A 25,096-nucleotide genomic window follows, 5' to 3' on the forward strand; every position below is an offset into this window, starting at 1 on the left:
AGGAAACTTCCGCCCGTTACTCAGTGTGATAGACCCTTTATGCTGACCTGACTTAGCATCTAGCCAGATATCAGAAAATACAATGCCCGTTCCTGCCTAATTCCATTTGAATCGTCTGGGCTCAAACGTCTTGAATTGGTTTCCATGGTAGGAGCGGATAGACGGAATGGCCTGGCCCTTAGGGATTGGGGGACCTTGCGGCGCTCGACTCTGTCTGTTCAGTGCGCGCGCAGCAGGTGGCTATATGGAAAATTGTAAGATACTAATTCTCTTTTAAGATATGCTGAGGTGCATGTAGAGTTCTTACCGGTCGTTGCGGTCGTTGTGGTTCCTCATAGTCGTCTTCATCCTCGTCTTGAGGGCGATAGTGCATTTCTTCTGAGGATCGGTATTGTTGTTCTTGACGAAAACCACCTTGTTGCGCAGAGTGGTTGTCAGGTTCGAAATGGGAATCGCAGCAACACATTATGTATAGGATTCGCTCGACGCAGTCGGCGATGAAACACATTGAGCTTGTTCAAGTTGCTAGTATGTGTAAAGACTTTAGATGTAGGCGCTGGGATGGGCGAATATTCAACCCTTTTGTCGTAAACAAACTTTGGAAAGTGCTATGTGGCTTTCATTTACTTTACAGTATACATCTTAGAGAGACTTGATTTATTAAGTTCCTCGCTAAGCGATTGAGTAGGTTCAGACGTGTACAGATGACAGACGAGATCGTCAGTGTGCCGTGTCAAAGCTGCGGCGGGGCTGGAGATAAGCATGCTTAATCTATATGATTGGATTCCAAGGAGCCTCTAACTGCAGGTACGGAGGATGATGCCTTTCAAGTTTGTAGTGCGTAGATCTTTTGACCTTGGGAAGTGCATGACTTAGCACCGGCCCCCGGGCTGGAAGAGGGGTTTGTATACGTAGTAGTCTTGGGGCCGAAAAAAGGAACATTCGGAATTTGAATTGCAGAGTCGCATTGGGAGATTTTGGGTCTTTTTTCCCATTAAGAGTCAAAGGATTGGTCAATATATCGTTGTGTTCAGATACTCAACCATTAGTGTTATGATACCTTGAAGCTTTTGAGCTCCAAGGTTTATCTATAGCTATAACCGGAAGACGGCATATGATAGTACTATCTAGAACTAGAATTGCATCAGAACCTTGGAATAGTTCCGACTGTAAATCATAGAGACCGATATTATTAATGAATACAGGACAACGAGAGAGAGCAAATTTCTTTGAATATTTTCAGATCAAGTTGATTTCAATATGAACTGCTAAACAGAGACGTGCAAGGATAAGGTCTTCCATAAAAAGATAAAGCGTTTAACTAGCAATATCAGCTTATAAGTGTGGCTGCTATATATTGATACATGCCAAGTCTTACTATACCTCAGTCCCTACTGTGTACATATGGACTCCAGTATGGTAGTTGTGGGGCCTTGTGTACTACTTCCCGGCTACTGTGAGGGCCGCGGTAGCTGCCGGAGCGTCTACTATGTACCGAAGCTGGTCCCGTCAGTAGGGGAGGAACAATCAAGTGCTGAGCAGTCTCGAAGAGTATACTCAAAGCGGTGGCCCTGCTAGGCTGAATCTGTATAAATATTCGGTATTCGGCATTTTGCCTATCCGAACAGCTAATAAACCCCGCAAACGCCGATGATTTGACTCAGCTATACTCCACAATATGGTCTAGGCGTCCCATAAATATAGTACTAGTATAGTATCAAATCTTCTTGTGGATGAATTTTCTGACACTTAAGTACTATAAAAGGCTTAGTATCCCTCGACAAAGCCCAGTCTTTCTCAAGAGCACCGCACAAATAAAAGAAAATAAGCACATCAGTTGATCAATATCTATCACTATGGAGGTTCCAGACCGTCCGCTCAGCTTTGTCCCAGCTAAAAAGGGCGACATCATTACTATTGGACCCATGAAGCTCCGCGTGTTGGAAGATGGCTCAAACACAGGTAAGCTTGACAGTCAACCTAGAGCATATAAACTTATACTTACGTATTAAATCTGGACAGACAATCGTCTCAGTAGCGTGGAGCTTACTATTCCTCCAAGGGTTCGCGGACCCCCTCCACACTGGCATGAGATGCATGATGAGACTTTCCTCGTTACCAAGGGTACCCTGCGATTCCATGTTCCTGGCAAACCAGACATTGATGCTAAGACTGGTGATTATATTGTGGTTCCTATCAAGAGTCCGCATACGTTTTCGAACCCCACGGATGAAGAGACGATTTTCTTTAATACTCTCACCCCTGCGTTCTATATAAATTATTTTAAGTTACTGGGCCAATTTGTGGAGGGGGGAGAAATGACGCCTGAAGCTAATCAGAAGGCCATGGCGTATTACGCGACGATTCCTGTGGCTGAGCCTTGATTCATTCTCTGTTTCAGCAAGGTTGGAGACGAACCTGTACTACTAGTATAGTGGCTACGGCGCCAGTGTGCAATATATGCTCAGTTATGTTCAACTTGATATGACTCTCTTTCTTGAGAAGTACCGTGGCCAAGACGGTCTCGAAATGACATGCTTGGAGTTTAAGAGTAGTTTAGGGTTGAAATCGGGCTGGGATTCGTAAACAGACTCTTCTCAAGATAATGAAATGAATTGGGTATTGATAAGTCGGCTATTCTCTTTTCACATGTTGCAACACCTTTTCTTGCGTGGGTTCCTGAATCTATAATCCAGACAGATGCAAAGGGGGAGGATAGATATGATATAATCTGTAAGTTTTTGGGAGAGAAAAAATGAACAGTGCTAACCATGGCCAGAAATAAGAGGGAGATGGGGAAATGAAATCAAACGCCTAAGTTTTCATCTTTTTGTTTCTTCAAACTTGTGTAGCCTGAAGTTGCTGGGCCAAGCCGGTGACAGCACCAGACTGCTTCTGACCAAGACGGGTCTTGAGTTCAGAGGTCAAAGAAGCCAACTCGACCTCAACACCCTCCTTCTCGGGGTGATCGGCAGGAAGACCCATTTCCTTAATGCGAACCTTGCCAGCAGCTAGTTCTTCTTCACCAAGGATGACGGCGAAGGGGATGGCGCTTTGTTCGGCGGCCTTGAATTGCTGTGGCAGCTTAGGCTTCAGCTTATAGGAGAACTCGGCCTGGGAAAGAAGTAAGCAAAACAATGTACAAATCCAATATTTTTTTTTTCAATATACCTTGATGTTAGCATCCCACAGCTGCCGGCAGACTTCCATGCGCTCCTTGAGCATGCCTGTGAAGCCCTTACCACCGAAGGCCATGACGTATGCATCAACTTCAGTAGGACGGAGAGAATTCTCGTTCTGCTCGCGCTCGAGGCGAGCCTTTGTGATTGCGAAAATACGGTCAACACCGAAAGAGATACCAACGCAGGGAATCTGAGCTCTGGGCTGGAACATGCCGACCAGGTTATCGTAACGACCACCAGCAGCAACACTGCCAACACCAAGTGTAGGGTCATCGGAACGGTCATCATCCTCTGAGTTCTTGCCCTTCTTGCCGGACTTCTGCAGCTTCTTCGCCTCCGGGGCATCAGACTGCACAGCAGGAGCAGAGCCTTCAGTAACAACCTCGTAGATGACACCAGTGTAGTAATCCAATCCACGGGCCAAGGACATATCAAAGGAGATCTTGTCCAAAGAGCCGAATGCCTCTAGGTAATCCATCATCAGAGCCATATCATCGAGACCGGCCTTGGCGGACTCGTTGGCAGTGAGAGTCTCGTCCTCAAGCAATCTGTCCAGCAAGTCACGTCCACCCTTGTGCATGACATACGTCTCAATACGATCCGCCACAGCACCATCCAGGCCCTTCTCATCGACCATCTCCTTGCGCACATCCGCCCAAGGCATCTTATCCAACTTATCGACGGCGCTCGAGATCGGCCGAATCTTGTCCTCTGGCACACCACACACAGCAAAGACACCATCCAGAATCTTGCGGTGGTTGACCTTGATAGTGTAACGGCCGTTCCAGCCGAGTCCCTCGAAAACTTCGCTAACAATGCGCAGCACCTCGGCATCGGGCAGCACTAGAGAGAGTAATTCTCGTTAGTCAAGGTCACAAAATCCAAGGTGGGTAGTTTAATTAAATCTAGTTAGAGCCTAGGTTTAAATTGCCTACTTACTCCTGTCAAATTGACCTGCAATGTCGAAGTCGCACTGGAAAAATTCGCGCAGGCGACCCTTACTGACAGCAGGCTGGTCACGCCGGTACACCTTAGCAATATGGTAGCGCTTGATGCTGCGCACGTCGGCGTTCATCGCGAGCCAACGCGCAAAGGGCACGGTCAAGTCATAGCGCAGGGAGCAAATCTCACCACCCTGATCCTGAAGATCATAGATGAGCTTGGAATCCTCGCCATATTTGCCAGCGAGAATCTCGCGCAGTTCGAAAACGGGAGTATCGAGGGCTGTTCCGCCGTGGCGCTTGAAGACATCGGTGATGGTGGTGAAGATGCGGTCCCGGAGAAGGGCGTCCGAGCCGGTCCAGTCTCTGGTACCCTTGGGGGTTTTGAGGTTGAATGATACCTTTTCCTTAGGCATTGTGTCTGTCGAGTTGTAGCGAGGGGTTGAGGAAGGGAAACGAGTGCGGCGGGGATAGTTTTGATGGTGGGGGGTGGTGGGGGCACGGAGACAAATTTGATTCGAGACCGTACGCCTGCTTTGGGTAGGTAAATGAGTCAGACAAGAAAATGAGCCCACGCCAATCGAATTAGCAAAGGTTCGTCGTGCAGAATGCAGACGCAATGAACCAGATAAGGACGTCATAAAAGCGACGCGCACAATTCGTCGAAAACTGCCGGTTACTGAAATCGGTTCGATCGGGCCATCTTGCTACTTCGGGGAGTTTTTCCGGATATTAATCCGAACTATACTAGGGCATAGTATATATGCCAACATAATGTTTGATATCATGCACATTAATCGACGATACAATGAATAAAGTATATGTATCTCGAGTCTGAGCTTGGTAGAGCAGTTGATGATAACAATAAACTAGGAATTGAGCCACTCTAACTAATCATTCAGCCATGGATCCTGAAGTAGCTCTTTCGCTGTCTTCCTATCTTCAGGTCGCCATTGAGCATCCCTCTCATGAAAACCATAAACAACTGAATTTTCTAAACAAAATAGAGTAATAATAGCGAGCAATTTCTTCGGGGGAACTTTTAAATTTTTATTTTGGCTGTACTATACCCAGGTGGGTCATGTCTAGTATTATTTATAGCTAATAATCAAAATATCCATGGATGCAACTGCATTACTAATTGTTTAGATTATTTTGAATAAAGAGGCAGCTCCGAGATTGTGCTGGAGCAGTGAGCCATCTATGAAGAGATATACGTTCTCTAGGCAGTGACTGTATATTGACTCAAAATCGATGTATTGACCTCCATTATAACTTCAGGTTTGACTAAATTTTAGTTTCAGCCAGGTGCTGATCATCCAATTCCTGATACGTTTGTGAAAAGGAAATGAAGGAATCTCTGTTGTTGGGCGATATGCGCTATGCCCAGCACTTGGCGGCGGAGCATGCATGTGGCTTCTGGTGAGGTATAAATAGTTTCAACTAAAGAGGCTAGACACATGGATGTCGACGGGTGCAGAATTCAGCCTCAAATGGCTTGTGCTCTTCTGGGTACATAGAGCTTCAAAGTTTGAAACTAATATAGTGGATCCCCATCATCTCTCTTGGTATTCCTACTCGTTTGTTGGAAGGGTTGGTTGAAGATCTCCAGCGGCTCTTCGGAATATGCGTGCGAGCAACACCGAACTCGGGTTTAATCGCACCTAATCCTTTACAAGTTTCCCAGAGGAAAAAGATCAATGACCAACAAGTTGATTCAGGCAAGTAGCTAATAATAGATTATCCGTTCATTAACAAGGCGTACGTACGTTTTTTGGCCCCATGTGGATCTAGGTTCAGTCATACTAAACAGGCTTGTTAGTACAGTTCGCGCTTTTTATTATTCTCATCTTCTCTCGCCATACTCCGTTGCAAGATGCTTGCTAATCCAGGCTCAATTTTCGAGTTTGATATCGCCGCGCCCCCGGGCTGGTCCTACGATGCGGGCGACACAATAATCGGGAACCTGATGAGGCATACGCCTATCTCCACCACCCAGGCTACTATAGAGCTAGTTCTCGTGGGCCGAACAGAGGCTAAAGTAAATTATCTCCATATCACGAGAAAAGAAATTGATTATGGACCGTTCGAGTCTTCTCATTGTAGTCTTCTGCGCGGGAAACCACAACTCGTCTTCCGTGGGCCAGTGCAACATTCTGAAAACAGTGAATATCCTCTAAGCTTTCCTTTCTCTGTCCAAATTCCCAATGAGCCCGAAAGATCTGCCAGAGAAGGTCATTTATAGGCAACTAGCCTCTTACCGCTAGAGGGAGATCACCCTTCCCACCTTGTTCTGCCTGGGACATTCAAAGTTTCGAGCACCAAGAGGTTTGCAGCAGGGACCCTCCCAATCCCACTGGAATTAAAGTTGAATATTTCATTGAAGATACGTAAAGTATCAGTGAAGGCCGTCATATATGCAGAGCAAGATACCCGATAACCATTCGGCATCCTGCGAGGGAGGATAATAATCGCTTTGCGTGGAAGACCATCACAGCCCGATGCACAGTGCGCAACCATCGATTATTCCCTGATGTACAGCCAAAGAGGCTATATTTGAAACAGAAATCAGCTTAGATGTTTGAATCCTCGTCCATACCGTGTTGCCATTTTCAACTTAATATGACAGTACCCCTCGCTATTAAAATAGGCGATCCGCAGCCTTTTCAGGTTACATTGAGTATGACAACTTTGCGTGAATATACGAGCCCCATTATCCAGGATGTTGCCCAGAAGGTTCAATTCAATTGGGTCAAATGGTCTCTCAAGTGTATCACCAATGTCCCAGTAAACAACGACGATCTGGAGGGAGAGCAGGATGTTTCTCACGAGCTGAACATAAAGGATACTTTCCAGGAACTGGAATACCCTCTAGTAACAACGTCCACGGGAGGCGATAGCGAACCTATCCATATTATAATACGTTTCAACTCCGTCTTTATCCAGGTGGTCTAGCGTCAGGAAGAAAGCTTTTCGCGGAGGCAGGTTGCGTTTGCCCTGATTTTGTAACATATAATATCAAGCATGATCATACTTGGACATGTATCCATAATGTTTTACCGTTGCGGGGGAGACTGGGGAGGCGAAGGTTGAAAACCCAGTGGAGCTGTTGAGAGTTTAAGAGTGACAGCTCGGGATGGGCTGAGGTGTTTATCGAGATTTGCGAGTAGGTGTTGTAACAATAATTGAAAGAAGGTACACCATCATGGATTGAGAGCCTGTTTTTGGCTACTGCAGTATAGTGGAGATGTCATTTTCTTCCGAGATTTCTTAAGCAGAGACCGCCGATCTAATCACGAACTGGAGATGTATAATTTCGTACAGACCTTCCTGTTCAGGTAGGGATAAAAGAACGTCATAGCATGGATCAACGGAGATAGCATCAACGGAGACTAGAGCTCCGAGACCCACCAACGGAAAGGGAATTGTTGTCAAAACACTAACAATACTACGGACTCAGATACTATGGCCAATTCCGATAAACCCGATACATAGCCATAATTGGCAGTTAGGAAGAATTATCCGTGCGGCATATTATCTGGGGAGCCTTGTTGATCAATTCAGTGGGTTGAATTATGGTACATGTATTATCACTCGGTCGCCCCCAAGGCTCCTTTCTAAGGGGGCCAAAAAGCTCTAGAGCGATGGGCAATCTACTTATGGATATGACATATTGTTTAAAAAGTTATTATTCGCCTCGTACAAATTGAACCGGAGTATCTTACTGGATCTTCCCAAAGTTACTAAGGTCAAATAAACTTTGTATAAATTAACCCAACCGAAACGCCATTGAATCCTCAGCTTCGGCTACATGCATATCAAATTTTGTTTGTATATCACGAAAAGCAAGAGGCAAAACCTCGAACGGTGGTCGAATCAACCTGTGCGACTTGAGTGCCACCCCCACCATGATGTACAATTGTACATGGAGTGTGGCACGGATCGATGGTAGTATCTGCACGGCGTCTGCAGACCACCCGCTTGGACGCAGGTATTGTTGAGTGTTCTGCAACCGACTTACCCAATGAATTGTAACATACCTTTCTCGGCACAGCGGGATCAGATCCCGAGCTGGGATCGTATCAAGGATCTCAATGAAGGGAGGGAGGGAAGAAGGCGGCTTGGGCATGCCTGTGGGCATATACCCGAGCTTGCTTAGCGCGCAGGAACCCCGCAAGGAGCCTATGTTATACTAACATCGAACTGTGGTGGGTGCACTACTGCACGCGCTGCATAGATTAATGACCCAGGTCCAAGGTCCATCGGAAAGTCGCCGCACGTCGTTCTGTTCTGGGGATTCGAAGAGGGCCGCGCGGCCCAATCATCCAATATTCATTAAAAAGGAAAGATGCTGCCACCCCCTTGTCTAGTCTAAAGAGGGGATCTGATCTTGTCTGATCTCGCGTTGATATTCCGTTCCAGTCCCGTTTGCCCTCCTTTTACCCCCCCCCCCCCCCCCGCATGATGCTGGGCGCGAATGGTCGAGGCAAGGAGTCCAAATTGGGCAAGGACTCCACCGCCACTAATGTTTGTTCCGGCGCTGAGGCCCCACGACAAGACAGGTTATTGGTGGATGTGACACGCCATGCGAGGGGCGCCCGTTCAGTGAGTAGCCAATCGATGGGCCACGGCTAATGGGGAAGACCGCGATGAACTCCAGGCCCCCATCTTCCGTAACAGAAAAGAGGAGCCAGGTTCCATGGGAGACCGTGGGGGCTTTGGGGAGGGGAGCGAGGGCTAGGACCAATCGCCATGACATAATGGGTCGAATCTCCCTCACTGCCTGGTTTTGTTCATTGTAGTTTCTCCTCTTTGTCTTTCCGAAGTATCCGGGTGGATTTTTCGCTTGGAGGACGATGCAAGTCAGAAGATGCAACAACAGAAAATCTGCGATTGGGCGAGTACCTGCCTTAGGAACTCCACGTGGCTCAGAAAATGCGGCACTTGAACATTGGAAACATTGGGTGATTCTGGAAATTCGTAGTTTGTATTGTATTGTCATGGGAGGTGGAGTATTCGGGCGTCATTGATCAACTGCCCCGAGTGAAACCCTCAGCCCAGGTACTGTCTAGTAACTGTCTAGTAACTGTCTAGTACTATCTAGCGCCTGGGTGGTCCGACAAAGTTAAGGTTTCTATACGTGTATTGCCATAACCAGCGCAAAAGGCTATTTAGTTCAAATTCTGGGGGGGGGGACGTTTTTCTTTCTGGATGATTCGATTGCATTTTCAATGCGGGAATTTCGGTTTCAGTTGGGAAAAAAACCGGGGTCGAGGCAGGGGGAGTCCTTCCACACACACATATCACAGTGGATGCTGACCTATGTTGAAATAGTTTTATATGGAGAATCTATATACCCAACAGATAACAGTTGCCAGCCAATAAATCTCTTATTATGTAAAGAAAGAAAAGAAAAGATAAAAAAATAAGTTGATACCACCGACTATAATCAATAATTCATAATACTACTCCAGGATCCGATAAAGGAAATTCAGAATATACTTAGTCCCCGCTGGTGATTACGGCCTGTACAGTCAGATAAAAGACAACCCCGGCTCAACGCCACAGCAAGAACACTCACTTCTCTTTCTCTTTCATCTTCCCCCCTTCCATCTCCTCTTGAGTATTGAGTTTTCCAAGCTTTCCTCCCCCCTTTCCCCTTCTTGGATTCTTTTAGTGGAAGCCCTTTCCCCTCTTCTTTCTTCGGTAACGGAGGCCCCGTATGCGGTTCCTGCGTTTCAGGCCTGCTTTGGTGGCTTCCCCGGACACTCTCCGCGACTCTACGTGCTCGGCCTAAAGTCTTTCCCCGATTTACCCCAACCCACCTCACCTCTTACTCTCATCTCATCTCGCTGGACTTGACATCGCACTATACGAATCAATCACCAAACTTGCATATGCTCACATTTGCGATCGATCGGCTCGACTCCTCGTTTCCCTCCATGCCGCCGGGTGCGATCGGCCAAACCACCCAGCCATCATGAAGAAGGGTCTCTTCCATAGAGGCCCCCGCAATGGGGTGAGGCTTGAAATCATCTTCTGCGAGCATGATCCCTTCTTGCTGGTGTCACAGCATGCTCCCGTCGGCTCGTGGGACAATTCAAATTAGGACGGTACACTGACTCTCTGTTCATTTATAGGCCACAAACACCCCTTCGCCCGCTCCGCCAAATCCCAAGAAGGATCCTCAAGCACCACAGATTAGTCCGTTAGAAAAGAGATTGCAGGACATGGGCCCCATCCGTATAGATGGAAGCGACAAATTTTTTGGCATGGAAAATGTGAGTATTCCGGTGGTAAAAGTCGTTCAACGTCCCCTCCGCACACTCTGCTCTCTTTCCCGCTCTTATCTCGTCCCTCTCTCTTCGCCCTGCTGACACAAGGAGGCCCAGTACGGAAACACCTGTTACTGCAATTCGATCCTTCAATGCCTTTACTATTCCGTTCCTTTCCGCGAAGCAGTCATCAATTACCCACAGCGCACCCCGGTCGAAAGTCTCGAGGCCGCCCTCGCTCAGAACCTGAAATACCAGAATCCAAATGCACACCTAGAGGCCGAGTCGCAAGCAGCCAAACAGAAAGCGGCGAATCCCCCCGCGCGCCAACCAGGTGCAACTCCTAATCAACCACAGAAACCAGAAGATAAAGATTCACCCGAATACAAGAAGAAAGTTGCCCTCCAGACTCTCCCGATCCTTGAGACCAAGAACAATGCCAGCAGCTATGGCATGTCGGAATCTCTTTTTACATCATTAAAAGACATTTTTGAGTCTCTGGTGGCTAGTCAAGCTCGTATTGGAATCATCCGCCCGCAGCAATTTCTGGATGTATTGCGCCGAGAAAATGAAATGTTCCGGACCGCCATGCATCAAGATGCGCATGAGTTTTTGAATCTGCTGTTGAACGAGGTCGTTGCTAATGTGGAAGCCGAGGCGACAAAGCAGAATTTCACAGAGAAGGCTTTGCCACCAAGTGAAAGCGCCGACTCGTTAGGACTGACGACAAGTACTGGATCTAAATCACCCAATACAACTAGATGGGTTCACGAATTGTTTGAGGGTATCTTAACATCAGAAACGAAATGCTTGACATGCGAAAAAGTTTCCCAGCGAGATGAAGTGTTCTTGGATCTCTCCGTGGATCTTGAACAACATTCATCTGTGACGTCTTGTTTGCGAAAGTTCTCAGCTGAGGAAATGCTTTGCGAGAGGAATAAGTTTCATTGCGATAACTGCGGCGGTCTCCAAGAAGCAGAAAAACGTATGAAGATTAAGCGTTTGCCACGTGTGCTGGCTTTGCATCTGAAGCGCTTTAAATACACCGAAGATCTACAGCGACTTCAAAAGTTGTTTCATCGAGTCGTCTATCCTTATCATCTGCGGCTTTTTAATACGACTGATGATGCCGAAGACCCGGATCGCCTTTACGAGCTGTATGCCGTTGTGGTTCACATTGGTGGTGGGCCATATCACGGCCATTATGTTGCGATTATTAAGACAGAAGATCGTGGTTGGTTGTTGTTTGACGATGAATTGGTACAGCCAGTCGACAAGAGCTATGTTCGGAACTTTTTCGGCGACCGACCCGGTCTGGCTTGTGCATACGTTCTCTTCTACCAAGAAACAACCCTGGAGGCTGTTCTCCGAGAGCAGGCCCAAGAGGATCAAGCAGCATCTGCCGCAGCCTCTGAGTCTGATATCCAGCCCAACGGCAACCTTTTCCATGTGCAAAGTGTCCCTGTAGATGATCCAAACCGGCTGGTTCCGATTCATAAAACGACTACAGCACCTGGCCAGATGCCCGTGCATCCTGAAATTCCCGAGCACGAGCCGGTAACCCTACCACCTCTTCAAACATCTGAGGTTCCGCCACCCCCACCCATTCCTAGCGAACCAGCTCACGCATTGAGCCCGAAGAAGAGCGATGTTCAATCTCGAAAGGAAAAGGCCCGCGAGGAAAAAGAACAACGTGCAGCTCAGAAGGCAGCCGAAAAAGCCGCCAAAGAAGAACGCGAAAACAACGACAGGGCGGAAAGAGCTCGTCGCAAGGAAGCCGAGCAACAATGGCAAGCTCAAATCAAACAAGAGGCCGCAGATCTGGAAAGAGCCCTTAAAGCTAGCAAAGAAGCAAGCAAGCCTGATGCAGCTGATGTTGGACCTGAGAATGGCTCACCTCGAGAATCATCTCGGTTCAACATCTTTAGACGCAGCAGTCGCAGTATCAGTAACCGCCTCAGCAAAGACAAAGAAAAGGATCCGCGAATGTCGACCTCCACCACAGAAGGCGCTCCAACTCCAGTTCCCGAAATGCCGGCACAAGAGGAAGTACCAAACCCACCAGCTGTGCCCGCGAAGGATACACCTAGGCTTTCCAGCTCACTCCCAACTTCAACACCATTCCCTCCGATCCAAGAGAATAATAATCTCAACCACAACCACAACCACACTTCCAGTGACAGCGTCAACTTCAGCGCCTTTCCCAAGATCACTCCCAAAACCAACGGAAACCATGACCACCTCCCGCTGCTGTCTACCTCCCCTAAGGCAAACCATACTTCTCATCTGGGCATCAGCAGCCCCATAAGTATCAATAGTCCCAGTGGTCACCACCAAGGAAACGGCAGCAGCGACAAAGTTGGAAATGGAACTGGCACCACCCATCGATGGAGATCGTTCAGCTTCAAAAAATCCGCAGCTTCATGAACCATGTTCGTCTATTTCAGCGAGCGTTTTTTTTTTTTTTTTTCATTTTCTTGCATTTGCCATCTTTGGGTTGATTTTACACGGAGATACCCCCTATCACTATGCACATATAAGCCATTTTTGCTTTTGCACATATTTTCCGTGGATGTATCATCATTTTCATGTCCCTTCAATATGGGACATGTGCCATTTTTCTTCATACCTTTCTCCTTTAGTTTGTGATCCTAATCAGGAATTTTCCAGAGGCATGTCTTTCTAGACCTTTTGGAGATTGATCTAGGCCATCGTTTTCTTTTTATTTTCTTTCTCCTTTTCCTCTCTGGTTTGCCTCTTCTTTCCATCGCTGCTAATTCAAGTAGCATGTACGGCGGCACGGTACGAGCGCTGATTGGGCTATCTCCCGTCTGGCGCAGAGAGAGGCGTTTGGTTTTGCAATGCTGGTAAGCATGCACACGGGAATCTATTTGGCGTTTTCTTTTTGCCTTAAGCCCAGCAGGTTTTCTCAGTCTTTATGATGCATATTTTGTTTCTTACCCTTATCTACCTGCGTTACTATCATCACGTTGAATGCAGACAAGTTGCTATGATTTATCTATCTTCATTTATCTGGACCTATCTCAGCATTTGGTGTACAGTTTCCCCTACGCTTGCCATATTCATCTATGCGCAAGTTATTACCAATGGATATGATTGTTTTTTATTTTTGAATTAGTGAAATTTTTGGTATATACATAGGACTGAGCAGAAGCTCAAATAAAGAAAACAACGCGAGAGTTCAACATCACAACTCATATTAGTCTGAACGGCAACAGTAGAAATGCCTTGTCCAAGTCAAAGCTGCAAAGGAGATGATCCAAGGCCAACAATTCAAATTGCCCTCGGGCTTCATTATCCACCTCATTCTAATGTGCTAGTAGCTCGTGTACATCATGCCGCGTGTCTCATAGGTGTGGAAAGCAAGTATAAACAGGCAGCATTGCCTATATTCGCTTCATTCGCTTAATACGCCAGGAAAGAAATGAGATCGCATTAGGCGAAATGAGGAGGCAACCGTGAGATAAATGTCGAACCAGGCGCAAGACGATATGGATTTGCTTTTGCGGGAGAAAAGAGATGAGGAGTTCAGCCGAGAACCAGCTCGTATATGATGATGACGGTATTGATGACGATGAGTGGTACTGTGGGTTGTGATTTCTGTCAGCTGTGTTCGATGTAGCCTGGAGCTGCTGTTCTGCACTATTGGCGCTTCAAGCTTTGGCGACTCGACCAATTTGTATGGCTTGAGAAGCAATGATACAGCTTGATACATATAGAGGGAATATGAAGGGCAATAGGGGAAGACATACTCCGCATTACGGTCCGCACACTGGCGATCAAGTTGATTGATTTAGCCTTCACGCTGTTGCTATCGTAGCTCGTGCCGAAGCTCGGCTCAGCTTGTGTTCGACCCCATCCAACTGTATAAGACCATGGTATTAGATGTTATCACCTTTCTCAAAGCCTTCAGGGTAGATAATGCGCTTAGTGGGGAAGAAGGGGGAAGGCGTACTGCGAGCCAGAAAGCGATCCTCGGACAGGACGGCGATGGAGTTGATGAAGAGAATGATGACTAGAAATTAAGTTATTAGCCTAGCTTCGTCAGTAAGAGGAGATAAGACATACTGTAAAACAGGTTTCCAAGGCCGAAGAGCAGCATTGTGGCGGGTCGGGGGTGTAAAGACGGACTGGACGGAGGTGGGAGTTGGGAAAGTGATAAGGCGGGAAGCGCCACATCTCCGGATCAACAATCGACTTCCAGGTGTTCGCCGCAGCCATGAGATATGGTGAGTCTACCACGCAAGCTATAAGATCCCCTAATTAACAATTATTATAGGAATTCTTTTTGCGGGGCTTCTGCTTCTGCTCCCAACTTTGATTATTCTGCATCTCCTCGTTGCGCCCTATACTAAAGTTGAGGAGTCCTTCCATATCCAAGCTGTTCATGATATCTTGGTCCATGGATTTCCTTCTACACTGGACTCTGAGCGCATAAACTATGACCACTTTGCGTTTCCTGGCGCTGTGCCTCGGACAGCTGTTGGTGCTGCCGCACTCGCTAAGCTGTCGCAATGCGTGATCACGTTGGATGAACGAATTGATCGACAAGTTCTAGGTAGGAGAGCTCTTGAAATGATCCCATGTTATATGCTTTGCGATACAGTTAAACTAACATGACCATAGCCCGAGGAATACTGGGTCTCTATAATGCATTCGCGCTAGGCGTGTTCGCATACGGTCTCCGCCGCAGCTTCGGTCAGACAGCTGGTATATGGTACCTTCTCTTCCAGAGCAGTCAATTCCATGTGATCTACTATGCTTCAAGGCCCTTGTCTAACATGTTCGCCTTTGGCCTAACAACTCTGGCAATGCGATTTCTCCTTCTGGATAAAGTCGATAGGTCCTATGCCCAAGCACAGGGTCCATACAGACTATCATTGTGCCTTCTTACCATCGCCGGCGTCGTCTTTCGCTCCGAGCTTGCAGTCCTAGTTGGCACACAAACACTGTTCCTAATTCTAACTGGCCGCATTCATATATTCAAAACCGCCGTCCCAGCCGGCCTGATTGGTCTCACACTTGGCCTTTTGACCACCGTCACTATTGACTCGCTCTTCTGGCAGCGCGCCCCTCTTTGGCCCGAGTTTGAAGCATTTGTCTTCAACGTAATCCATGGCCAGTCCTCGGCATGGGGAACAGAGCCTTGGTCCTTCTACTTCTTCAACGCTCTCCCGAGACTCCTCCTCAACCCCCTAACATATCTACTCGCTATCCCAGTCGCACTCCGTCAACCAGCAACTCGGACCCCGGCGCTCTCCCTCCTCATTCCATCTTTCTCTTTCATTGCTCTGTATAGTATCCAGCCACATAAAGAATGGCGCTTCATATTATACATCATCCCATCTTTGACGGCTGTTGCTGCTCTTGGTGCCAACTACCTCTGGACACGTCGCTCTCGCTCTTTCTTCGCGCGTGGCGCCTCTTACTTCTTAATTCTCTCTATAATTGCTTCATTTTGCTTATCGAATATTGTGCTTTTACCCGCCTCCGCGGCTAATTATCCAGGAGCCCATGCTCTCAACGCATTGCATCAATATCAAGCTCAAACGTCATCTGTCGACTCGCAAATTGATAGACAAGAGAATATATCGGTTTATCTTGGAAACCTAGCATGCCAAACAGGGGTCACACGTTTCCTACAACAGACAGATACTCAGACCACGAATTGGATATACGACAAGACAGAAGATGAGAGTACCAAGTCTACGGCTGTGTTTTGGGAGAAGTTTGACTATGTCGTTGTTGAAGCTTCTTCGGACTTGGAATTCCGTGACGAAGATGAGACCCGTCTGCATACTGCGCTTCCTTCTTCACAATGGGAAACTGTTAAGGTTGTTGAGGGATTTGCTGGAATTTCAATTGTTAGACCTGGGGCTTTGGCGGATGGTATTGCTGAGAAGCGGCTTTTGTCTTTTATTGGAGGTCAGCACGCGGTTGACTTTTATGAAAAATTGCGTGAGACTGCTAGGAAACTGCTATTGAAGGGTTGGTGGGTCGAATTGAAAATGGTGCCTAGGGTGAAAGTGTTGAGACGGGTGAAGTCTGCCGTTTGATTTAGAACCTTATATGCACCTACTTAATGAGAATGATTCTAGTTGGTTCTTTGTGAATTAGATGACAATTTCCATAGTTCGAGCCATGTGAGAAACTTGGGTGGGCTTTTGTTGTGTACTTTCATCGAATGTGTTGACATGTCACGTAATATCCAGAAATAAATGAAGTATACTTGAATGAACAAGAGAAAAAAGGGTATTATTTATCATGAAAGACTTCCATTCGAGCTTCAAAGAAGCCCGGAATGGAATCGAATAACAAATGCATGTACAAGCGGCCTTTAAAGTCCACCAGGCGGACCCTCCAGCCGAGCCATACGTGACTCCAGTTCACGTACCCAAGGCTCAACAGTCTCAACATTCGACCGCAAGGCCGCCTCGCCTTGACCCATCTTCTCCTCAACAGTAGCGAGACCCTCGCGCCACTGCTCAATCTCCGAGGCCATTTCTGCGTGTCGCTTTTCTAGCTCGTTAAGCGAGTCAGCAGCCTGTGCAGCACCGGCGTGACAGGCACGCAATGAGCGAAGCCGCTCCAACACACTGGGAAGAAGAGGGTGTAGGGACTGGATGGTCGGGAGTGTGGCATATAAAGCCTGAATCTTGGCAGTGTGCTCGTCATCAGCGGGGGAGGAGCCGTCAGCATTAGATGGAGCGGGAGTCTCATTCGATCCCGAAGAAGCCATGCGGGCTGATTGTGCTGCTTTGGCTGTTTCGGCTGCGCGCTTGCGAGCGGAGGCTAGTGCTTCGGCATCCGTTGTTAACTTGCGGACTCGAGATGAGAGTGCTTCGAGATGTGGCGTTGTCAGTCCTGGGACGGCGGTAGGAATCCCGGATGATGGGTTTGTGCCCACGAGAAGACCAGTAAGAGCGCCGAGTCGAGATGTCAGTTGATCTAGAGCTGGGAGGACAGGTTGTAGAGAGGGCTCGCTGAGTCCGTCTCCGACAAAGGGATTTGAGGCGCTTGAGATTCCCACTGACGTTTCCAGAAGTGCCAATCGGCTTTCGAACGCAGCTGCGTGGGAAAGAATTCCAGCTGCTGGTAAACTTGTCTCAATGGGGACTGTTGTGGTAGCCGAAGAAGCAGCTCCCTCCTTCTGGGACTGTTGTTGCGGTTGCTTTCCATCAGGTTTTGGTGCCGGTGAATCCGATGCAAGTTTCTTTGAAAGAGCCACAGCAGCCGAGAAAGATGTATTTGAAGCACCTCGGGACTGCGCATGCAAATTGTCCAATGCGCAACTCAGCTCCGCTACACCATCTCCAAGTTCCCGGTCTTCAGCTTTTGGCTCGCTTGTAGGTCCAGTCGATCCGCTATAAACCACTTTTTTCTCCAGTGAGGCTTTATTTGACATTTCCACTTTCAGATCCTCCACCTCTCGTCGCAGACGAGCTAGTCGCCGTTCCATTGACTCGTCTTCGCTGTCACTCAGGTCGCCAACTTCTTCGGTGCCATCCTCACGTCTTCGTCGCCGACGCTGAGATTTATCTTTACTTCGGTATGCTTGGCGCTTCATTGAAATGCTGTCGGAGAAATTGGTGTCGCGGGCATCGACTGCTGCGCCCATGAAGTGTGCACGAGCTTCGTCGGCATTAACGCCTTCGCGATCAATGTCGGAATTAGAGCCCGCATCGTCTTGGTCGGATTCTGTGCGAACTGTTGTGGTCTGTCCTCCAAAAAATCACCAGATTAGCCTTTCGCTGTCACAGCCTACACTGTTGGGTGGTGTTGATATCGGACTCACGGGGACGGTAGACGCTTCGTCGGTCAGGTCAGGGGTCTCATAGATATCTGGCGCGGGGTCCTAGAGGATAATTAGGGATGAGGGCATGTAGTAATTGGTGCTTCCATAGCTTACTAAGTCTGGCAGACCAGCATATTTCTTGTTGAAAGCCATGATATGTTAATTGGGTGAGGAGGTCAACAACGCGGACCAACTATAGCTGCCCGCGTTGAGATAAGTCCGCCTTTACTGCCTTGGTGCCTTAGTGTCTGACAAACTTTGACACCCTAAATATGAGGCAACAATGACATAAGATTGCCTCAGCGTATGCACGTGTCAGCCTCGGGATTGGCACATGCGCAAGGAAATCACAGCACCGAACAGTATATAGAGGGCAAGATCATCTGGGGGCCGATTTCTGTTAGTTTTTCTCTCTGTCTTCGTTCTTGAAAGCTTTTCCCTTCTTCATCTCACTACTCTGGTTCTGTGCTTTTTCGGAATACCTTCAATTCCATCTCCAACCTTATTTAACCCCACCACCCCGCATTCCTAAGCTTCACTACTTGACTCCTTATTACTTTACTACATTTTTTACAACAATACAACATGGCTGCCCCCGCCGATATCACAATCAAGAATCTCAACGGGCAGTGGGTTATGGTATGTTAAGCCATTGAAAGGGCCTGTCCCAACTATCAGCCCCCAAATTAAAAGCCTGTATCTGACGAACTTGTGTAACAGGACGCAAATCTGTCCGACCCCACCGACCCCATTCTCGCTCTGGTAAGTACCAATTCCATTTTATCGGGCATATGCCCCTCGATGAGGTCACACAAAGCTCCAGTATAAACTGAGCCGCTCCAATGAGCCATGTGTATCATATTATGTGATATCGCCTCGTATCCCATTGAACGATAAATAGCTGAGCTAACAAATGTTCCCTGTATAGCAAGGTATGAGCTGGCTCTTCCGTAAGGGTCTTTCTTATGCCACCGTTACCCTGCATGTGCATGAGTACAAAGATGAGCACAACCCCGCCGTGTACCATATCGATGTCGACCAAGTCATCACCGGTGGTATTACTGGTACCTCAGAGAGACGTACTCTGGACTGGGAGGAGCGCGAGCACGCTGATGATATCTTCGGTAATCTGAAGGGTCGTTCGCGGATGTTCCGTGGTGCCAACGGTCGTCCAGCTCTTGATAAGCAGACTAAGGTCGGAGAGCCCGAGGGCGACGCTCGAGTGGAGAAGTTCTTGCTCGGCGAGACTTTGGTCGATGGATCTGCTTCTGAAGGCTTCCTTATTGAGGACGAGGGTGCTGAGTTTGGAGTTGGAGAGGGCTTGTTTGCGCATAGCTGGGTTGTGAATGAGGAGAGTGGCTGGTCCGCTGAGCAGGTATGTGGTTTCGTCTTGTGTTTGTTTGTTATAAGATGATATGCTAATTTCGGCTCTGTCTAGGTTTGGGGATTTGAGATTATCCAGGGAGAGCGCCACTATGTTCGTCGCGTAGCTGTTGTGAAGGATAAGCAAATTGAACTGGCACGCCTGGTTTACACTTTCCAGGAGCGACGGGCTGAGGATTAGAATTGTTGGAACTATATCCAAGTTATTAGATTCCAGGGCTGTGCTAAGTCTAATAGAACCAAACTAAACAATACTATCTTTTGACATCAGGCTAGTCTAAAATAAGCAGCAAAGCATACCAAGAAATGAGAACAAAAATACAATATTTGAATAAGTGGAATGCTGTTAAATACTTTCATTCTAATACTAGTAAGCTACATTTTGTGAGTATAAAATTGCATCGAAAATGGAATCATGGCGCCAATAACAAGTTACCGGTGCAACTTATAAAACGGTCATCGGGTCAATTAACTTTAAGAGTGGGTGGGCATAACGACATTAGCCTTGGTGCTAACTGCATCTTCACTCTTCCACAGACTAGTCACGGTCTTCTGCTGAGTGTAGAAGTTCAGGCCTGGCTTGCCGTAGAAGGTGTTAGCACCGCCACCGGCGATACTCTTCTTGTTACCGGTGAAGGAGAACATAGGCAGAGGAACGGGAATAGGGACGTTGATTCCTAGCTGGCCAGCCTCAATCTCCTTCTGGAACTTGGAGGCAGTGGAGCCAGACTTGGTAAAGATCGCGGCACCGTTGCCGTACTCGTTGGCGTTGATGAGGCTGATGGCATCGTCAAGAGTCTCAACGTTCAAGCAAACAAGGACGGGACCGAATATCTCTTCCTTGTAGCACTTCATATCGGGGGTGACGTTGGTGATGATAGTTGGCCCAACCTATTAGATGTTAGAAGTGCGTTCATAAATATTCAACACGATAATTGGAACAAAACTTACAAAGTTGCCGTTGGGGTACTTCTCGGGCTTGCAGCCTCGGCCATCCAGAAGGATAGTAGCACCCTCTGCCTCAGCACTGGCAATCAGATCCTCAATACGCTTCTTGCTCTCGGGGCTAATGACGGGACCAACGTCGGCATTCTCTTCGAAGCCACCGTTCACGCTGAGGGCCTTAGCCCGCTCGGCAATCTCAGGAAGCCACTCCTTGGTCTCACCAACCATGACGACAGTACTCAGAGCCATACAGCGCTGTCCAGCAGCACCGAAAGCAGCGCCACTGATGGCGTTCAGAGTCTGGTTCTTATTGCAATCAGGAAGGACGGCGGCGTGGTTCTTTGCGCCCAGGTTGGCCTGCACCCGCTTGCCATTGGCAGAGCCACGAGTGTAGATGTACTCACCAGCACGGTTGCTACCGACAAAGCTGATAGCCTTGATGGCAGGCTCGTCGAGGATGAAGTCCACGGTACGGGCAGATCCGTGCACAATGTTAATTACACCAGGGGGGAAGCCGGCCTGCTTAGCCAATTCAGCCAGGATCATGGCAGCACCAGGGTCACGCTCGGAGGGCTTCATAACCAGGCAGTTGCCAGTGACGGTGGCAATAGGGATACACCACAGAGGAATCATGGCGGGGAAGTCTAATCAGACAGTTAGCATTCGTGAATTGAGACAAGCCAGGCGGCCTAATGTTGATATTATGATCAAGCTTACTGAAGGGGCAGATGGCCGCAACAACACCCAATGGCTCACGGTAGCTTCGGGTCTCCATATCCTTCGCCACCTCGAGCACCTCACCGGGCATCTGGGTGGTGATGCCACAGGCAGTCTCGGCGACTTGCAAGCCTCGGAGGACATCACCTCGAGCATCAGCAAAAGTCTTACCCTGCTCAAGAGTGATGGAAGCAGCCAAGCGGTCCCAGTTATCACGGATCAGGCTGGTAAATTTGAACATAATTTGTTGTCTGGCCATAATGCTAGTGTTGCGCCAAGCGGGGAAGGCCTTCTCCGCCGACTGGACCGCAGCCTTCAACTCCTCATCAGTACTCTGAGGCACTCGGGTAACGAGGTTGTTGGTGGCAGGGTCAAAGAGGTCAATCCAGGTAGATGCTTTGGATGTAGTGAACTCATTATCTAGGAAGTTTGTAGTGTCGATGGGGGAGGCAATGGGCTTGTGGTCTGTCGGGTATTCAGTTGCAGTTGAAGCTGCCGATGTAGTGGCAGGGGCTAGCTGCTGTGCTGTTGCATGAAGACGTCGTGAAGTAGACACTCCAGTAGGGTATGAGATACCTCCCCGCGAAGAGAGTCTAGCCGCGGGCGTGGCGACAGTGAGGGAGCGGATATTAGAGGCGGTTCGGGCAACGGCGGGCGTGCGGGGAACGGAGCAGAGAACGGGAATGGAGCAAGCCAGAGACCGGCGGGCGGCCATTTTGAATGAGATAGATGTCAAAGAGGAATTGAAAGATATCGGAACACAGAGGCAGAAGAAGAAAGAAGAAGACAGTTTGTGTAATGGGGAGGTTTTAAAAGATATATGAGAAGAGGGGAATGTGTTACCCCAGGCCCGAGGTCAACCGCCCTACCGCCTGGAATCGGATTTCCCCACACAAGAATAAGGAATCTTAGTCAACAGGAGCACGATAAGCTCTCCGTTGGCCCTTTCGGCGATATCTACCAATCAGAATGCGTGAAGATACAGCTCCAATCGCCGAACCTGCGCGGTCTATCTAGGCAATCGTCTCCAGATCTCGCCTACGTGGTGCTTTAGGCAGGCTAATCCGAGGAAGCAACCATACAAATGGACTAAACTGGTCTAATTTGGCAATTGAAATGAGTACTTGCTGTATGCAGGTCTGATGGACGCTCGTTTAATCAATTCGTCGTCTAGTCGTCTAATAATAGTCGCTTACAGCACGTATGTGGAAGTCAATTGGGATGAATCATGCATAGATTTTGGGGAATTTGGAACATAATAGGGCCAAGACTGTCAGAGATGGGTTAAGATATTTTCCATTCTGAGAATCTCTGGCTAGCTAAAGTACAACTACACACATCACCAAGATGACAAAAAAAAAGAAAAATAACAAGTAAAAAAATGACAGCTGACTAGGGAATCGACGCGAGAATGATGCCATCATGGGTTCTGAAATGTTTGAATTTATCGAGTTGCTTCTTTTTCCACCATTGCGCCTCACCTTTACTCGGCAGAGGAGCGAGTGGTGCGCTTGGTAGCACCACCCTTACCAGTGTCGGCGGAAGAGCTGGTAGCCTGGCCAGTCTTCTCCTTGGCGGCGGTGGCGGGCTGCTTGCCCTTCTTGTCGGCGGAAGGAGCTGGGCTGCTGGAGCCAATGGCGAGCACAGCGACGAGGATGGAACCCAGAAGAAGAGTGAACAGACCACCGGCAACCTCGGGGACGGTCTTGACCGCGTGGATGGGGTCCTCCTTGGCCAGGTTGACGAAGTAGTCGACCTTCTGGCGGACGAAAGTCACGGGGTCCTCCTGGAAAGTAGTGGTGGTACCAGGAGCAGGAGTCTCGGGCTTAGGCTCAGCAGCCTTCTCCTGAGCCTCCTCAATGGGGAGCTTGACATCGAAGGTCTCCTTGCGAAGCTTCTCAGCATCCTCAACGGAGTGACCGATGTAAACGTTGTCGAACAGAATGTCGTTCTGCATGGTCCAGATCTCAAAACCAATGGCACCCATAGGCTCCAAGTTGGAGGGAGTCTTGTCCTCGAAGTAGGCGGGGTTGGCGATCTTGCGGGGAGCCCACTCACCCTTGTAGGCAGGGTTATCAATCTGAGGAGCGGACCAGATGCCCTTGTACTCGGGGTTCTTGGTCATGGGGCGAGTCCACTCGCCACAACCGGAAACATCAGCACACTTGGGGTTGGGGACAGTGGGGGCAACCCAGTCACCATCCTCCTCGTCATCCCAGTCCTCGGGCTTCTCAGCCTCGGGGTCGGCAATGCTGGTGGGCTCATCCTCCAACCAATCCTCAGGCTGCTCGGCCTCGCTATCCAGAATCTCGAAGGGAGCCTCCTCGTTCCAGTCGGCGGGCTTGGTAGCCTCGGGGTCAGCGATCTTAACCTCATCAACCCAGTCAGCGGGCTTCTTGTCCTTAGGGTCATCAATCTCCTTCTCCGGGTTAACGGCAGGAGCGAAGTCCTCCAGAAGGTTGCCCTCCTTGACGGACTCGCCATTAACGAGGATCTCGAAGGTCTGATCGGGCTTGACGATCAGGGTGTAAAGAGAGGTGATCTTGGAGGTACGGGCGACGGGGGGAGTCTTGAGGTGCTTCTCCTCGTACTCGCCGGTCTTGGGGTTCTTGTGACGGAAGATGAAGTGAACCTGATCAAGAAAACAAGAGATACCTGGTAAGCGCGTGATTCAAAATATTACGTCGCGTGTTGAGAAATTAAACATACCTTGTTTGTGGCACCGCACTTGTCGGGGCCAAACATGATCACGTAGGGAGTTCCGTTGGAGAACTCTTCCTGGTGGAGCTTCTTGTTCTCCTGGAGGAGCTTCAGGTAGGCACCACCGCAAACCAGAGAGTTCTGGGGCTTGACCTCGTACTGAACCACCAGGGTCTTGCCCTTGTTGTCGATCTTCTTGGGGAACTTGGCAGAGATGGCGTGGTGAGCTGCCGGGTTCTTGACAACCAGACCCTTGTCACCCTCAATGCCCTTGAAGACAGTAGGCTCCTCAACAGCCCACTCGCCGACATAGGCCCAGTCCTCATCAGACTTGGGGTCATCCTTCTTGGCGTTGGAGCGCTTCCATCGAGTCTCCCAGTCATCAGTGAACTGCTCGAGGAATGGGGCCTTGAGACTAGTAGCCTAATAAAGAGTACCAGTTTAGTTTCACCCTTCAAGTCAATTGCGTAGTGGAGTGGGATTTGGAGTCAGGTGTGGGACCATACAGTGAAAGTGGGCTTTTCAATGTCAGCAGCAGCGTTGGTAGCAGCTTCGGCCTCCTCGGCATGAGCATAGCCCATGAGAGTGGCCGAAGAGACCAGAGCTGTGAATGCAGCGTCAAAACGCATGTTGACAGACAACAAAGGATTAAACGAACAAAAACAAGGGAAGGGGGTTGAAGAAAGCTTGAGGGGAGCAAAAGAGGAGAAAAAGCGGAGGTTATATAGAAGAATGGAGAAAGTGCACAGAAGGTCCAGGTGGCCTCTTCAGAGCGGTTCCATGCTTCCCCCCAATCGGGATTAGCCACGGTTAAGGTACACCCAAGACTTCCCCGAAGTATAACTCCATCGTCCTCGATCGCCTTCGATCGCTTGTTGCTAGTGGTTTCAGGTGGTTTTGTTTTGTTTTTAATTTAATAAATTTAATAGTGTTTTTTAATGAATTATTTAATCCTGCAATGAACCAGCCTTTCATGTCTTACGAGGGTTCGTTTGTTGATTTACGGATATGCGACCACATAAATGATGTGCTTGTGCAAGGGCCCCCGGAAGCTGCCAGGCGCAAAAGTCCACCCCACCTCATTAATTGGATGCGCCGATATGCCGATGTGCTCTTGTTACACTCCCCTCCCCATTC

General features: G+C 48.6%; 12 protein-coding genes across 12 annotated transcripts; 5 read left to right on the plus strand and 7 right to left on the minus strand.

Annotated features, from left to right (window-relative positions):
- Positions 1-96: 96 nt before the first annotated feature.
- Positions 97-373, minus strand: N7478_006522 (uncharacterized protein; the record flags this gene model as incomplete). The annotated part of the gene is made up of 2 exons (XM_056922736.1): positions 97-240; positions 308-373. 2 exons carry the CDS (start codon positions 371-373, stop codon positions 97-99), a joined length of 210 nt encoding a protein of 69 aa, XP_056780773.1.
- Positions 374-1,856: 1,483 nt separating this feature from the next.
- On the plus strand, positions 1,857-2,384 carry N7478_006523 (uncharacterized protein; the record flags this gene model as incomplete). The annotated part of the gene is made up of 2 exons (XM_056922737.1): positions 1,857-1,962; positions 2,023-2,384. 2 exons carry the CDS (start codon positions 1,857-1,859, stop codon positions 2,382-2,384), a joined length of 468 nt encoding a protein of 155 aa, XP_056780774.1.
- Positions 2,385-2,838: 454 nt separating this feature from the next.
- Positions 2,839-4,539, minus strand: N7478_006524 (histidine--tRNA ligase; the record flags this gene model as incomplete). Its single annotated transcript, XM_056922738.1, has 3 exons — positions 2,839-3,114; positions 3,172-4,025; positions 4,122-4,539. The coding sequence occupies 3 exons, from the start codon at positions 4,537-4,539 to the stop codon at positions 2,839-2,841; spliced, it is 1,548 nt and encodes a 515-aa protein (XP_056780775.1).
- A 2,206-nt stretch (positions 4,540-6,745) lies between these two features.
- N7478_006525 (uncharacterized protein) lies at positions 6,746-7,078 on the plus strand (the record flags this gene model as incomplete). Its single annotated transcript, XM_056922739.1, has 1 exon — positions 6,746-7,078. The coding sequence occupies one exon, from the start codon at positions 6,746-6,748 to the stop codon at positions 7,076-7,078; it is 333 nt and encodes a 110-aa protein (XP_056780776.1).
- Positions 7,079-7,892: 814 nt separating this feature from the next.
- N7478_006526 (uncharacterized protein) lies at positions 7,893-8,252 on the minus strand (the record flags this gene model as incomplete). The annotated part of the gene is made up of 2 exons (XM_056922740.1): positions 7,893-8,139; positions 8,164-8,252. The coding sequence occupies 2 exons, from the start codon at positions 8,250-8,252 to the stop codon at positions 7,893-7,895; spliced, it is 336 nt and encodes a 111-aa protein (XP_056780777.1).
- A 1,851-nt stretch (positions 8,253-10,103) lies between these two features.
- creB (uncharacterized protein) lies at positions 10,104-12,825 on the plus strand (the record flags this gene model as incomplete). Its single annotated transcript, XM_056922741.1, has 3 exons — positions 10,104-10,142; positions 10,264-10,404; positions 10,516-12,825. 3 exons carry the CDS (start codon positions 10,104-10,106, stop codon positions 12,823-12,825), a joined length of 2,490 nt encoding a protein of 829 aa, XP_056780778.1.
- Positions 12,826-13,947: 1,122 nt separating this feature from the next.
- Positions 13,948-14,521, minus strand: N7478_006528 (YOS1 family protein; the record flags this gene model as incomplete). The annotated part of the gene is made up of 4 exons (XM_056922742.1): positions 13,948-14,003; positions 14,172-14,282; positions 14,375-14,434; positions 14,488-14,521. The coding sequence occupies 4 exons, from the start codon at positions 14,519-14,521 to the stop codon at positions 13,948-13,950; spliced, it is 261 nt and encodes an 86-aa protein (XP_056780779.1).
- Positions 14,522-14,638: 117 nt separating this feature from the next.
- On the plus strand, positions 14,639-16,475 carry N7478_006529 (dolichyl-P-Man:Man(7)GlcNAc(2)-PP-dolichol alpha-1,6-mannosyltransferase; the record flags this gene model as incomplete). The annotated part of the gene is made up of 3 exons (XM_056922743.1): positions 14,639-14,648; positions 14,699-14,977; positions 15,046-16,475. The coding sequence occupies 3 exons, from the start codon at positions 14,639-14,641 to the stop codon at positions 16,473-16,475; spliced, it is 1,719 nt and encodes a 572-aa protein (XP_056780780.1).
- Positions 16,476-16,756: 281 nt separating this feature from the next.
- On the minus strand, positions 16,757-18,367 carry N7478_006530 (uncharacterized protein; the record flags this gene model as incomplete). Its single annotated transcript, XM_056922744.1, has 3 exons — positions 16,757-18,136; positions 18,215-18,274; positions 18,329-18,367. 3 exons carry the CDS (start codon positions 18,365-18,367, stop codon positions 16,757-16,759), a joined length of 1,479 nt encoding a protein of 492 aa, XP_056780781.1.
- A 432-nt stretch (positions 18,368-18,799) lies between these two features.
- Positions 18,800-19,778, plus strand: N7478_006531 (uncharacterized protein; the record flags this gene model as incomplete). Its single annotated transcript, XM_056922745.1, has 4 exons — positions 18,800-18,853; positions 18,935-18,976; positions 19,143-19,589; positions 19,653-19,778. 4 exons carry the CDS (start codon positions 18,800-18,802, stop codon positions 19,776-19,778), a joined length of 669 nt encoding a protein of 222 aa, XP_056780782.1.
- A 293-nt stretch (positions 19,779-20,071) lies between these two features.
- Positions 20,072-21,974, minus strand: N7478_006532 (CoA-acylating methylmalonate-semialdehyde dehydrogenase; the record flags this gene model as incomplete). Its single annotated transcript, XM_056922746.1, has 3 exons — positions 20,072-20,488; positions 20,549-21,186; positions 21,260-21,974. The coding sequence occupies 3 exons, from the start codon at positions 21,972-21,974 to the stop codon at positions 20,072-20,074; spliced, it is 1,770 nt and encodes a 589-aa protein (XP_056780783.1).
- A 768-nt stretch (positions 21,975-22,742) lies between these two features.
- On the minus strand, positions 22,743-24,588 carry clxA (calnexin; the record flags this gene model as incomplete). The annotated part of the gene is made up of 3 exons (XM_056922747.1): positions 22,743-23,891; positions 23,969-24,382; positions 24,466-24,588. 3 exons carry the CDS (start codon positions 24,586-24,588, stop codon positions 22,743-22,745), a joined length of 1,686 nt encoding a protein of 561 aa, XP_056780784.1.
- Between the last annotated feature and the right edge of the window lie 508 nt (positions 24,589-25,096).

Source organism: Penicillium angulare (assembly GCF_028827245.1).
Source record: "Penicillium angulare strain IBT 27051 chromosome Unknown utg000004l_segment0_segment0, whole genome shotgun sequence".
In the NCBI taxonomy this organism is placed as follows: Eukaryota; Fungi; Ascomycota; class Eurotiomycetes; order Eurotiales; family Aspergillaceae; genus Penicillium; species Penicillium angulare.